This window comes from Ascaphus truei, chromosome 1, assembly GCF_040206685.1.
Source record: "Ascaphus truei isolate aAscTru1 chromosome 1, aAscTru1.hap1, whole genome shotgun sequence".
Classification (NCBI taxonomy): domain Eukaryota; kingdom Metazoa; phylum Chordata; class Amphibia; order Anura; family Ascaphidae; genus Ascaphus; species Ascaphus truei.
This window is the reverse complement of record NC_134483.1, coordinates 266,235,199-266,248,500: the sequence shown is the minus strand read 5'-3', so window position 1 is coordinate 266,248,500 and position 13,302 is coordinate 266,235,199. Positions and strand designations below refer to the sequence as shown.

At 40.3% G+C, this 13,302-nt stretch overlaps 1 protein-coding gene across 15 annotated transcripts in view; it reads left to right on the top strand.

The window, feature by feature from the left end:
- The window catches only part of PIGG (phosphatidylinositol glycan anchor biosynthesis class G (EMM blood group)), a 435,347-nt gene that overhangs the window by 274,340 nt on the left and 147,705 nt on the right, over nt 1-13,302 (top strand). The window contains exon 10 of one of the 15 annotated variants that reach the window (XM_075603773.1): nt 596-810. The exons of the other annotated variants lie outside the window; for them this stretch is intronic. Within the exon in view, the coding sequence (XP_075459888.1) occupies nt 596-791 (196 nt within the window). The 3' untranslated portion in view covers nt 792-810. Of the gene's footprint in view, nt 1-595; nt 811-13,302 lie in introns of those variants that run through there. 15 annotated transcript variants of the gene reach the window in all.

The window sequence follows — 13,302 nt, the reverse complement described above, 5'->3', positions numbered from 1 at the left end:
CCAAAAGACTGTCCATGGTTCAACAAAAATCTGGATGGTCCTGTTGCTGTGCACCTCACAACTGGAACAATCTATCAGACTCTCAAAACCGCCTAAACAGTCTAAATTCTTTCAAGACTTCATCTGTCTCACATTTTAATCTGGTCTGTAACTGTTACATACGCCCATAACATATATTATCTTTAAGTGTTCATAAAATGCTGTTACATATAATGTATAATTAAATAGATTACATTAAATATAATGTATAATTCTGTTCATTTAATGTAACCATGTAATGTTATCATAACTGTGACCATGACATACTTGAAAACAAGAGGTAACTCTCAATGTATTACTTCCTGGTAAAACATTTTTTTAACAAATAATAAATAAGATTCTCACCTCTAGACCTTAGCCTCCTTGAAGCCTCGATCCGTATAAATTTGGATCCTCCAAACTAGCCTTAAAATAAGGGTATAAAGGGTTGTGGATGCTCCAATAGTCCCAGAAATATATTCAATAAATCTCCATCAAAATGTCAAGGAATTATGGCTTTTTCTTTTTACGAGTGGGTGTACTACTAGGTGAGTGACAATAGTCTCAACTTTCTTAGGCCTCCTGAAGGTAACAGAAAAAAGGATGTTCTCACTTCGCCGCACCTCATTGGAGACAATATGTATAATAAAAAGTCCAAAGAACTCACCAAAGTTTGTAGTAAATCACATCATCAATCTTCAAAGGTCTTCATTATATCTTACCCACTCCTACAGCCAAATGAATTCCTTGACGGCGTGTCCAGCTGCAGGTAAGGATCAACACAGCAGAAAAAATGCAAAAATGCATAAAGCAACGCACTGCCCAGAGAAGTAGGGAAACAGGTGGTATGAAAATGAAAAATTTCTTGCAAACCAACATTACATAAAAGGTGGGGGTTTTGTAATGTTGGTTTGGCAATAAATGTTCCATTTTTATACCAAAAGTTTCCCTACTTCTCTGGGCAGTGTGCTGGTTTATGCAATTTTTTTCTTCATTTTTTCTGCTGTGTTTAGCCTCAAAATAAACCTGAGGCCAAACATTATCCTTACCTTATCCTTAGGTTCTTGCATCGGATCCACCCTCCAGGTATTTGCCACCAATTCTCTTCCCTTTTCCCCAAAATTTACCAGCCTCCTTCCTCCATCTTGATTAGTACTACTGTAGCATGCCATTGTAAAAAAAAATTTTTAAAAATCTTTCAATGCATTTATTAAACTACTTTTCCTTAAATCATTTCTTTTAAATTAAACTACCTGTGTATCTGCATGGTACTGAACCCAAGCAAACAAAGTGCCCAAGCACTGTAGATCCCCAGCTGTTGCAGGCTGCTGGCCAGTTTTATGCAGTGTGTGGTTTATACTGTTACAATAACTAGTTGCATGAAAAGAAGCCTGCTTAAGAGAAAAAAAATCAAGCTTATGGCTATTTATTCCTAGACACACGACATCCTCCTGTTGCTCTGATTGACAACTTTTGATATTCTAAATAGCACTGTCCTTCGTTCTGCCACCTATATTCCCCTTATTAATTAAATTAGATGTTACTTTTAATTTTTAAACCCAGATGTATCAACAATAAAATTGCCCTTTCCAACCCCATTCCCCATGAACTAAGTCTTTCAGGAGGCCGTGACCACCTTTTCAACTGGTTTGTTAGATATCCATCAGCCTGAATCGTGACCCTTCTTTGCTTTACTGTCACACTGTATATTTTGTTGAATTCCACCTTCATCTGCTTCTTCTTTTGATGTTTCAATTTAACTGTTTTTGCAGCCATTTAACACCCCTCTTTTGTGCCTCTTCAAAAAGAGAAGCCAGTCTTTGATCCATTTTAAGCAGCAATACCTGTCTGCTACAGAGGTATTGGATACACAATTATTGCCTGTTGTAACGCATAGCTCATCACAAACGAAGCGCGCCCACGATGCTGAGGTAGGGAATTGGTTAACGCCAACCCACAGCCACGCGGGCGCGCCTAGGATGTAGAGTAGTCGTTCAAGCCAGGTCAGGATTACAGATTGGAGAATACTTAAAGTACTTGCCAGGTTCAGGTCGGAGAGTTTTGGATCGTCAGACTGCGTAGCCAGGTTCAGGATTGGAGAGTAGCGGATTGTCGGGGTACCTAGCCAGGTTCAGGATAGGAGAATATTGCATCGTTGGAGTACTTAGCCAAGGTCAGGACTGGAGACAGCAGAATGGTCGTACAAGCCGGATCAGGAGAGGAGAGAAGCGGAGTCCAAGGTACTAGCAGGGTTCAGGCAACAAGAGGTTAACAGGCAGGCAAGGTCTCAGGAACAAGAATGCAGCAAGGCACAGCGTCACACTTGACTATGCTCAGCAAAGAATGAGAGCAGACTGAAGGTATATAAAGGTGGAGCCTCCAATAGCCAGCAAGGGTGGAACAGGAAGTAAGCACCGATAGGCTGCTAGTGAACACAGGTGTGCCCTATGATGCAGCCTAATCGGCGATGGGGGTGGAACTGCTTGCTCGCGTCCTGCACGCGTCACGGAGGACCAGGGGCGGAGCCTGGAGCGTGTGTCATTCCCACGCCGATTCGGAGTGACCTTAGGGCAAGAGGGGGCAGGATCAATCGCGTGTCGACCCGCGCATGTCACGGAGGTCAGGGCAGGGGGCAGAGTTGAGAGCGCGTGTCACTCCCACACCGGTCCTGTACATCACCAGAGCGGAGGCGGGGCTTGTACAGTGTGTCAGAGCGGGAGGCGGGGTCTGAATCCGCTGACGGGGATCAGCCTGCGCAAGGTCAGAGCACGCGCGTGCTGGGACCACGAGACCGCGCATCCTGAGTGTCCGTCACAGAAGGCTTGTTGGGGTGAGGAGACGGTCTGCGACCGCCAGGATGGTGAATCCTCACACCTGTCTGCTGAGCAGAGAGGGCAAACGGGGTGTGGACTAGCTACCACTGAATTAAATTAATAAAGAAGGGAACAGAGTAAAGAGGAGAATAGAGATGGGAAGAACAAAGGAAGAGGAGGAGCAGGCATTTCCAGCTACAGTAACAGAAAGCTAGCAGTGAAAGGGGGCAGCCACCAGCCTTACCATTATAAAATAATTTATTTAAATATAAATTATTTATGAGGACTTACTGTGTGTGCGTCCCGCCGACCTGAAGCAACTGTGGGTGTTGCACAATATTTATTTTGCCTTCAAACCCCACACCCTTTTTTAGCGAAATCGTAAAGGTAACCACCACATAGCTCACTGCCAACCACTGCAGGCAGCATAGAGATCTATGTATAAGGGTTTGTAGGAGCTCAAATGCTATGTCCCTTCATACCCATTTACATATGCAGAGGTAACCATGCAGGGGAAAATGTAATAATTAAGGATACAGTTCTCAAGTTCAATATCACATAAATTGACAAATTAATCCCTGAAGATGTAGGTGAGGATTTCATCCATTCTCCTTTCCTTAGGGGATTCCAAGAAATATAAAAGTACTCACTGTTGGTCCCCTGCAGGTCCTCAAGCGTGCAGCCACGTCCGGAGTCCAAGCATGTAAAGAAGTGTTATATGTGATGCACAGCTACAAGAACAGGTCATGTGGCAATAAAAAGTTATGTTTATTCAAGCTGCATGTAAAAACGGTGAAGAGTACAACCCTCCTACGCATTTCGTGCTGTTAGCACTTTATCAAGGAGTTACCTGATGTGGACACAATAAACAATTTATGCACAACCTAATGACAGAGAGATTCGCGCCAAAAATTGAAATCTTACCCATGATGCACCGTGTATTGGCTTCACCAATCCCGTGAGCCCACCTGTACGTAGAAACCAGGATGCTTGGCGGCTGCCCTCTGCTTAGCAACGGAAGCCGTCATCACGCGCGCTCTGTCCCACAAGCACCGCCCACCCTAGACCAACTAGAAGCGCATGCGCGGGTCTCTGGGATATGCCTGATAGCACAGTGTAAGGTCTGGCATATGGGGGAGGAAGGAGGCATCAGTACACACCACCCCCTGTGCAGTGCAGGTGCCGTCCACCAATGAATGGTGAACACACCAGCTATGTCACGGGTATCAGGTGCAATCCGCTCCCATCTCTCCCACTAAAGCCACCCCACTGCCTCCACACCCACGACTAAAAACTATCTTAAGTCACCTATGATTCTGTATATACTATATAAACATAGACGTATAAAAAAATGTGATAAAAAAACAAACAAAACCAGACCAAACATTGGGTGCAGAGCTAGAGGGTATAAAAATGCACAATCTGTACATATATATCAACATCAGGGTACAAGCGTTCTGTATCTCGTCGAATGTCTCTGTTACAAAAACAAGAAAATAGAAAAGAAAGAAAAAAGAGAAGAAAACAAGCAGTTAATAAAAAACTTCATTATAGTATAAAGAGTTGTGCATATTAATAGCAAAAATAAAATCAGTGAATACTTTCCCCTATAAAAGGGTGACTCGTGTGGAGTGTGTGTTTCAATAGATTATTTTACATGTCTACATATATCATGAAAATGACATTCTATGATAAACCTTACTATATCCAACTTCAGATATCATCCAAGAGATACACGGAAAGCTTCAAATTAAACTCAATAGGTGACTGTATTATGAATATCTATACATCTTCATGTGTTACATGTATTGTATTATAAATATCTATATATGTGCATGTATATGATTCGGCAATCGTAATGAGCTATATGTGTCCATCAATATACCATAGCAGAAACTACATATTAATAGATGCTTCCGAATGTAAACATATTATATAATGCATGTAATACCAAACAGTAATCAGAATGTAGAGTCAATGTGCAATGAGAATCCTCAAGCACATAACCCCATCATGGAAAATTACAATCATCATTGATTCATAATAATATAAGGATGGTAAAAGAGAGATATGTGGATGGGAGCCACATACCAAGTTATCTCAAAAATTGATTAAGGCTCCAATCCACATTCATTCCGTCTGGAACCCGTGTTTTTAGGGTAAAGATCCAGAAGGATTCTCTACGATCCAACGTATTAATAATATTACCTCCTCTTTCTTGTTGGAGAATACGTTCCACTCCCACAAAAGTGAAATTCTCTGACCCTCCCCTTTCACATATGGTAAAATGTTTGGGGACAGAATGTTGAAGATCTTTCTTTTTGATTAGCCTATAATGTTCCTGCATCCTCACTTTTAGTGTTCGCATGGTTCTTCCAATATATCGCATCCCATATCCACATGTAATCAGGGGCTCATGAACTTGCACATATTGCATTTACTACATCTATATGAACCCTTCATCATAAACGTCTCTCTTTTGTCCCTAGGTGTAGTTATGGAACTAGGGGAGACATATGTAACTAATGTTTTGGCTCTCCAATAGACTACTTTCAAGCCATTAGGAGAGAACAGCCTCGAGAGGAAAGTGGAGCACAGCGCATGGACAAATCGCAGGAACCAGCACACCATAGGTTAAAAACTACTTTATTGGTCGACAAGGGGAGACACCATAAAAAGGAGCAACCACCCACTCTGACACGTTTCGGGCTAGGCCCTTTGTCAAAGAGTATGCCCCAATTACAACAAACTCCTGTTGTATTCCAGGGGGAGCATGGAGGAAAATAGAACAGAAAAAACAAAAAAACAATCTAAGTGTAAACAGTTTTTAAAGTGCAAAATTCAATGTCTTGTCTTGGCTCGTATGTTGTGCCTACTTACAAGATTTAAGTTGTTTTCAAGCGTTTTAGACACACAATGGTCTCTGCTATGGATGTTGTTCTCCACTTATGAAGCGGTCTCCAATAGTCAGCTCAGCAACCCAGTGCATGTGAAGAAAAATGATACCATAGTGCAGACCAGTATAATGATAAAACTAAACTTTTTATATTTAAAATTGAACACTTACAATAAAAATGAATATATTAAGCATTGTTCACAATATTAGTGAGGAGAGAAGAGTGTGTTAGCTTCCGGCTCACCCGCCTCCTCCGATGGAACCTGGTGCAATTTAGCCTCTTTCCGCGACTCCGCGTCTCTGGCGGTGGACTGTGTGACTTGGGCTGTATTCTCCCGTGGGCTGTTTGAACTCCTCCTTCAGCTATGCAAGCCTGGAGCTGCCTCTCGGGTGGGTGATCCCGCCTCTCTCACCGCCGGAGCGTCACTTCACCTTCACAAAGCCAATTACAACAAACACATACTTATATACACACACTCTAATTACCTAAATTAATCTCATCCTCCGGTATCGGTGATGTCAGCGGAACCAGCCGAGCATCTCGCGAGACTACCTGTCTAGCCGGAGCCCCAGAAGACAAATCAACTAGAGCATATGATTTGCGCTGTGCTCCACTTTCCTCTCTAGAGGCTGTTCTCTCCTGATCTCCAGTCAAGCTGGATGCACGCCTACACGGATTTCCTGCTGTTTGTCATCACTCTACATTAACAGTGAGTGGACTGTGGTATTATTGGCTGACTTCTGACTGTGTCATCAATTTTGTTCAGTGACTTTATCTGAGTGTGGTTGGTTAAAAGGGGACCATCTGCCTTTGGTGTTGTGTCCCCCTATTACCCTATAAATCCCACTCTAGGATTTAAGCCACAATTGGCAGTCAAGTATTTATGAACTTTAGATTGGGATGACAATTGATGTCAATTTCTCTGGAGCAGTTTTTTTTCATTTATATACCCAGGATCAAGAATTTTGATGTCCGTGGCTTATGGGACTTATTATATGATATACCTGCAGAATATTTCTGTTGCACCATGATTGGACTCCATGTCCTGTTTTTCTCACTCTACTTTCAAGCCATCACCCGTTACTTCTCTAAGAATAGGACCCAGACTTAATAGCCCCCAATGTTTTTGCAAGATTTTCCTTACTTGGTCACTTGCTTTATTGAATTGTAAAAAAAGGGGGGAATATGGAGTGATCAACTAAGAGCCATACTAATTATTTGAAACATCGATAATTATCAGGTGGGTGCAGACTGTGAACTGAAGTGAATTAGGAAAAGTGGAGAGCACACAAGACAGTGCACTCAGTAGAGAATTCACTTAAATGCACACCACTTACATATAAAATATAACCTTTATTGACATTACATAAAACATATATTACCAATACTGTAGGTGTAACCAAAATTTAAAAATAAGTTTGACGAACTGCCTGTCACCTGATCTAAATAGTTAACCACTAAATAGCACGTTAAACTAATGATCTAGGATATACAAGGCAGATACAGCAGTGGTATTAATGAACCACCTACAGTAGGACCAGATCTAAATTGCACCAAGAAATGCCATATGATGATAGTATCAGGTTAGGTGCATATAGTTACAGCCATAGGTATAATGTAACCTCAAGCTCAATCTAGTAGAGGTATATACCAGGGACAGGGAACTCCCTTAATGGTCTGATTGAAGTGTGGAAAATCCTGACATTACAAAACAACACTGCACCTATATAGCATTGACATAGATGCAGGCATGATCAAACCTAAACGACCACACATACATGGACAGGCACAGCAAGATAGTGCCAGTGTGTGAGTCCCAAGATATTAATCTACCTATGGTAATGTAACTGCTGGTCAGCTGTAAAATCATCAAGCTAAAGTAAAAAGACTTCCATGTAGGAGTCTTACAACATCACTACGTGTCCAACGCACGTTTCCCTCCAGCTATGGAGCTTCCTCAGGGACATTTTTGCAGCTGAAGAAAGGCGAAGCTATTTATAGGGGAAATCACTATGGCAACCTAATCAGGACTTTGCGCATGCGTAGGTTGATAGCTAAAATAGATGTGAAAATACTTGCTCTGCGCATATATCGCTATTCTGAAATGATGGTATTCTAGATGTTTATTTATTAATCATAGAGTGCCCCCCCCCCCGCATTATAAACCATTACCGGAGTTATAACTAGCCCCAAAGAACCATACAGTGGAGGCAGACTCACCTCCTCCGCAATGCAGATATTTTTCAAAGACCTCTCTGGCAGCTGGTGCGCATGCGTCACAATATAGTCACTTCTACATTAATTTAGTACTAGTGCGCATGTGTGGCCAGATAGAATGACACCGCGGAGGTAGATTCATCTACTCCGCAGTGCAAACTTTTGCCTAAGACCTCTCTGGCAGCTAATTCGCATGCGTGACAACATAGCTATTACAGCACTAAGTTAGTCGCAGTGCGCATGCGTGACCTAATTTAGTGTCAGAGAATGTAAAATGACTGTATGGGGTTATTAGTATTGGATGATGGTACAATGCTGACAGAGCATATTAGGCTCGTCCATGGTAGTGCAGTTATACCCACAACACAGCCAAAATAATAGTGCATAGTGAATGATTATCAATATGTATGTTTAAAGGGGCTAGGGTGAGAATGGATTAATGCTTTGCTTGCTCTTTCATAATGTTGACAAAAACGTAATGATGTCAATACAAAATCAATGTATAACTATCAATTGGTGCATATATGGAGTTAATATTAATCTAGGAAATGTTATAATAACAGCACTATATGCATCATACAGTTACACAGAACAGAATCTCAATACAATCATTACCTAATGGCAATATAGTCACTAATGTTGGTTTTTTAATAATATATATCATTTGAACATTAAATACCAAAAACGGGGAATAAACATAGTATAATGAGAACAAACATGCAGATATGGGAATACACTTAAGTATTTATTTAATCAGCAAATTGCAGGAAACAGAGATTGAAGATAACAAGTGATATTGCAGTCATATATTAGTAATTCAAATAAAAGGAGTATAGGTGAAGCCTTCATTTAGCCCATTCGGGCTACGTGTTTTCAGTTTATAAATCCATTCCGCCTCTATGCGTAACAACATCTGATCAATATTGCCACCTCGAGCAGGACATTTGAGATGGTATATGCCCATGAACGTTAGGCATTTCACGTCACCATTATGAAATTGTGTAACGTGCCTGGCAACTGGAGTGTCATTTGCATGTTTGATGGAATTAACATGTTCTAATATTCTTCTACGCTGTTGCCTAGTGGTCTTACCCACGTATCTCTTCCCACAAATGCAGGTGATGTGATGGATTACATCTGTGGTTCTACAGTTGATAAAAGAATCCACTTTGAAGTTCTGTGTGTTATTGTGATTGGCAAAAGTTTTTGCAATGATGACATGTTTACAAGATTTGCTGCCCTGGCAACGGAACATGCCTTTCATAGGGCTCAGCCAATTCTCTGCCCTCGGTTGTTGATGGTGGCTATGGACAAGAATGTCACGTAGGTTTTTTGAACGTCTACTAGTGATTGTAGGTCTTGGGCCCAAAACCTTTGCCAAATCCTCGTCAGACAAAAGGAGATGCCAGTGATGGGTAAATATCCTTTTTATTGCCCACCATCTCTTATTGTAAGTGCCGATGCAACGTATAGTAGAGTCCTGCATTTCAGTTGAATTAGAGTTGAGAAGAGACTCTCTATTACTATGCAGTGCCCTATGATAAGCGCGGTTAAGCGTTTTGATATTATATCCGCGACTCAAGAACCGATCTCGTAGTTCTTTGGATTGACTGAACTCCTGTATTGTGGAACAATTCCTCCTTAAACGGAGATATTGCCCTGTAGGTATTCCGGCAATAAGGCTAGGTGGATGTTGACTTTGTGCAAGCAATAGACTATTAGTCGCGGTGCTTTTCCTAAATACCTTAGTTTGGATATTGTAATCAGAATCTACATATATATTCAAATCCAAAAAGGTGATGGAGTCGGAACTTAGCACAGTCGTTAGCCTTAGATTAAGGTTGTTAGTGTTAAGGCACTTAATAAATCCCAGAAGGAGCAATTGTGGGCCATCCCACAACAACAGGATATCATCTATGTATCTGATCCATAATGAAATATGGTCAGTATACATAGATAATTCGTCCGAGAATATGTGAATACGTTCCCACCAGCCCAGGTACAGATTTGCATATGTAGGTGCACATGCAGTGCCCATAGCTGTACATTGGGTCTGGTGGTAGTATTTCCTGTCAAAAACAAAATAGTTATATGTTAGTATGTATCTCAGTAAATCCAGAACAAATTTATTATGTTGGTCAAATCTGGGGCCTCTAGTAGATAAGAAATAACTAACAGCATCTAAACCTTTCTCGTGAATGATGGAAGTGTACAACGATTCAACGTCTAGACTCACAAGAATGGTATTAGGGGTAATTTTGATACCGTTAAGTCTATTCAAGGTGTCTTTAGTATCTTGCACATATGATGGCAAACTTGTTACAAAACACCGAAGGACCTTATCAATATAAATGCTACTCCCCTCTGTCAAACAATTGTTTCCTGAAACAATAGGATGTCCAGGTGGATGCTGCTGCTGTTTATGTACTTTAGGCAGAGTATAAAATGTCACCACAGTTGGTGAGTTAGAATACATAAAATCGTATTCCTGTCTACTGATCAAGTCGATATGAAGGCCCTTTTGTAGTATGGCAAACAGATTTTTTTTGTATTGTGATGTGGGGCTGCTAGCCAAAACTTTGTAGCACTCCCTATCGCTCAAGAGTCTCATATTTTCTTTTACATAGGCATCGGTATCTTGGATGACGATATTACCGCCTTTATCAGATGGTTTAATTGTATAAGTAGTGTTTGACAAAAGTTCTTTTAGGCCACTTCTCTCTTTAGTGGTTAGATTATTAGCTGTTCTACATTGTGTGGGTTCTGCTTCAAGATCTCTGGTTACACATGAAACGAACAGATCCACAGCAGGGCAGATATTTAATGAAGGTGTGAAATTACTTTTCTTTTTGAGATTAGTAAACGGGACAGTGATGTCACTATCAGTAGATGTACTTTGTTCAAGCATAATGAGGTCATCAAGATTTTGCCTATCAAGTAGGCTCATGCTTTCAGTTACATCACTTGACCTTTTAGTATGAAATTTATGTAATAGTAATCTTCTCCCAAAATGATTTAAATCCTTCACCCACTCGAACAAATTAAAGTCAGATGTCGGTGAAAAGGATAAACCCTTCTTAAGTAAACTGAGTTGTTCAGAGCTGAAAGTATGTTTAGACAGATTAAAAATCTGCAGTGAGTCAATAACATTATCTGTTGTTTTTACTGACTGGGAACTGCTGGGGTTTTTCTTTCTCTTAGGGTTCTTTTTTCCCCTATGGACTGTACGTTTAGCTGTGCCTGGGCTAAAAAACCCACCTTGTTCACCTTAGTGGCTTTTCTACCCCATCCTCTACCAGATCCACGTGATTTTGAAGTGGATTGTTCCCCTTCTGATATATCAGTCTCAGAAGATGAATACTCAGAAATATTTGACTGCCTCTTAGATCTGACCGGGTATCTATAAACTGTATCCTGTTTGTAATCATTGCTATCACGGAGGAATTTTCTGTGTTTTCTCTCCTTTAACTCCTTTTTAAATTTTACCATATTCAATTCTAATTGACGCTCGTGCTCTTCAAATTCCTGCAATTGATTAGCGAGTACAATGTCTTTTAAACTGACGTCCAAGTCTTTATTGGTTGTTTCAAATTGTGTATTTTCATATTCAATCAATAAGGACATTAATTCCTTGGAACAGTTAGACAATGTATCTTCCCATTTCTTAATAAAATCAATGGATGTAATATGATATGCGGGGCTCAGCCTTACTATGAGTCCACGAGGAATCATATTATGTTGTATATAGTTCTGCAGGCTGGTGATCTCCCACCAGACTTGTGTTTGAGTTTTCAAAAGTTTAGAAATATTTCTGAAATAGTTAGTAATATCATGGTCACCCTCTTAGGCGGATAATGGTTCTTTAGTAAACACACTTTTAGCTTCTTCCTGCCAACTAGAGGTGTCCATGCTGTTAGTTAAATACCCCGCCATGGTGTATATGTTACACAATTTCATAATGGTGACGTGAAATGCCTAACGTTCATGGGCATATACCATCTCAAATGTCCTTCTTGAGGTATATGAACTGCTCTACCATGAGTAGTTTCCTCATTCAGTCTGAGAGACTGATTTCTTGCTTTGTTGAAAGTGGCTACAATCGTGAGACTTGATTTCCATTCTTGAGGAGGTAAAAATGGTAGATAGGAATTTGCTCCTTCCTGTACCTTCTTCACATAGCGAGAATATTGCAACTGGACCTGTTGGTAATCAGAAAAATAAGAAATCCATGAGATCACAGGGGATTGATGGAGCAGACACAGGTGGCCCATTATTTGTTACACACTTCAATAAAGCAAGTGGCAAGTAAGGAAAATCTTGCAAAAACATTGGGGGCTATTAAGTCTGGATCCTATTCTTAGAGAAGTAACGGGTGATGGCTTGAAAGTAGTCTATCGGAGAGCCAAAACATTAGCTACATATGTCTCCCCTAGTTCCATATCTACACCTAGGCACACAAGAGAGACGTTTATGATGAAGGGTTCATATACTGTAGATGTAGTAAATGCAATATGTGCAAGTTCATGAGCCCCTCCAGTTATATTGCCTCCCACAACCCAAGTAAGAAATTTAGAATCAATAACTTCATTAATTGTGATACTACCCACATGGTATACATGATTACATGTGGATGTGGGATGCGATATATTGGAAGAAAAATGCGACCACTTCAACATCCTGTCCCCAAACATTTTACCATATGTGAAAGGGGAGGGCCAGAGAATTTCACTTTTGTAGGAGTGGAACGTATTCTCCAACAAGAAAGAGGAGGTAATATTATTAATATGTTGGATCGTAGAGAATCCTTCTGGATCTTTACCCTAAAAACACGGGTTCCAGACGGAATGAATGTGGATTGGAGCCTTAATCAATTTTTGAGATAACTTGGTATGTGGCTCCCATCCACATTTCTCTCTTTTACCATCCTTATATTATTATGTATCAATGACGATTGTAATTTTCTATGATGGGTTTATGTGCTTGAGGATTCTCATTGCACATTGACTCTACATTCTGATTACTGTTTGGTATTACATGCATCATATAATATGATTACATTCGGAAGCATCTATTAACATGTAGTTACTGCTATAGTATATTGATGGACACATATAGCTCATTACGATTGATGAATCATATACATGCACATATATAGATATTTATAATACAATACATGTAACACATGAAGATATATAGATATTCATAATACAGTCACCTATTGAGTTTAATTTGAACCTTTCCGTGTATCTCTTCAATGATATCTGAAGTTGGATATAGTAAGGTTTATCATAGAATGTAATTTTCATGATATATGTAGACATGTAAAATAATATATTGAAACACACACTCCACACGAG